The sequence below is a fragment of the Trichechus manatus genome, unplaced genomic scaffold, assembly GCF_000243295.1.
Source record: "Trichechus manatus latirostris isolate Lorelei unplaced genomic scaffold, TriManLat1.0 scaffold00003, whole genome shotgun sequence".
Taxonomy (NCBI): domain Eukaryota; kingdom Metazoa; phylum Chordata; class Mammalia; order Sirenia; family Trichechidae; genus Trichechus; species Trichechus manatus.
In genome coordinates, this window is record NW_004443939.1 from 7,154,330 (window position 1) to 7,155,598 (window position 1,269).

Here is a 1,269-nt window from a genome sequence, read left to right on the forward strand (position 1 = left end):
GTGCGGTGCAGAACGAAGGCGGAGGCGGGCGCGCGGGCAGCTCGCGGGCACCCGGCCGGGCTGGCGCGGGAGCGGGAAAGGGTGCGCTATGCCTTTAACGCCCGCGTACAGTAGACATGTATAGTGGAGTGTGGGGAAACTCTAGGCGGGGTTAAAGTTCAGCTCATGGAGCGGCAATAACGCTGGCTGGCTGCAGTTGAGCCGAGTTGGAAATGTGAACGCAAGAAGCAGGCTTGATTTTTTTTCTCCCCCCTTCTCTCTCTCTCTTCCTCTCTCCCTCTCTTTCTCCTTTTGCACCCACACTCACGCACACCTCCAAACCACACACCCAGCCGCACACACACACCCCACCGCACGGCAGTTATGTATTCTCCGCTCTGTCTCACCCAGGTAAGTAGCTCTTTGGATGCGGAGGGTGGGGGGTCGAGGTGGCGGGGGCAATTTGGGGCTGGGCAGGGGGTGCCGGGGACCCTCGCGCCGGCGGGGCTCGGGGCATGTGTCTCCGTGTGTGCCCGGCTCTGCGCGTGTTGCTGTGTGTGTGCGCGCGTGTGTCCGGGTGGGGGAGAAATCCTGCTTTCAGAAAGTAACTTTGTTTCCATGCGGGTGCATTCCTCTTGCACGGCCATTTGTGTGGGCACATGGCTAATGGCGCCCTCTTATTAATGGTTTAATTAATATCGGGGCGATTTCGGGTGGAAAGGCGGTGTTTTCGGACGCCCCGCACGTGTTTCGGGGAGGTTGCAGACCATGACACGCTGAAATCTGGACTCAGCGTTTCTGCTTCCGAGGGGAGGATTCCTGTAGTTCCGCGGCGCCAGGGGGAGGGGACTGCGGACCCAGCGCACCGCACTGCCCGCACACTCGGGGCGGCTGAAACCTACGTGTGCGGGAGGCACTCGGGTCCCTGCGCAGGCGGCCCGGCCACCGGAGCCGCCCCACAGCCCCCAGCCGCGTCCCCAAACTCTTACTTTTGTTTACTGTTTGTCAGCCTTCGGGGTCTGGTCGCAGGAGGGACGGAGACCGTTGTCCCGGGCCCCAGCTGTGTCCCCGACAGTGCCCCTCGGACGCGGGCCGGCTGCGGAGACCCGGCCCCTGGGCTCCGCGGAGCCGGACTGCGTGGACGCGCGTGCCCCGCACCGGCCGGGTGGAGCCTGCGAGCCCGCCCGCCCTCTCGCTTTCCCCGAGCGAAAGTTTCGGTGCCGGGACGAGCCCACGCTGCGCAGAGCGACGAGCAGCGGAGGCCGCGGGCCGCAGGCCGGGGAGCGCCGG

General features: G+C 65.2%; 1 protein-coding gene across 3 annotated transcripts in view; it reads left to right on the top strand.

The window, feature by feature from the left end:
* The first annotated feature begins 108 nt into the window (after positions 1–108).
* Positions 109–1,269, top strand: part of NFIA (nuclear factor I A) — a 406,515-nt gene continuing 405,354 nt past the window's right edge. For all 3 annotated transcript variants that reach the window (XM_004368998.2, XM_023730604.1, XM_023730612.1), the window contains exon 1: positions 109–390. In XM_004368998.2, the coding sequence (XP_004369055.1) occupies positions 364–390 (27 nt within the window). In that variant the 5' untranslated portion in view covers positions 109–363. The remainder of the gene's footprint in view (positions 391–1,269) is intronic.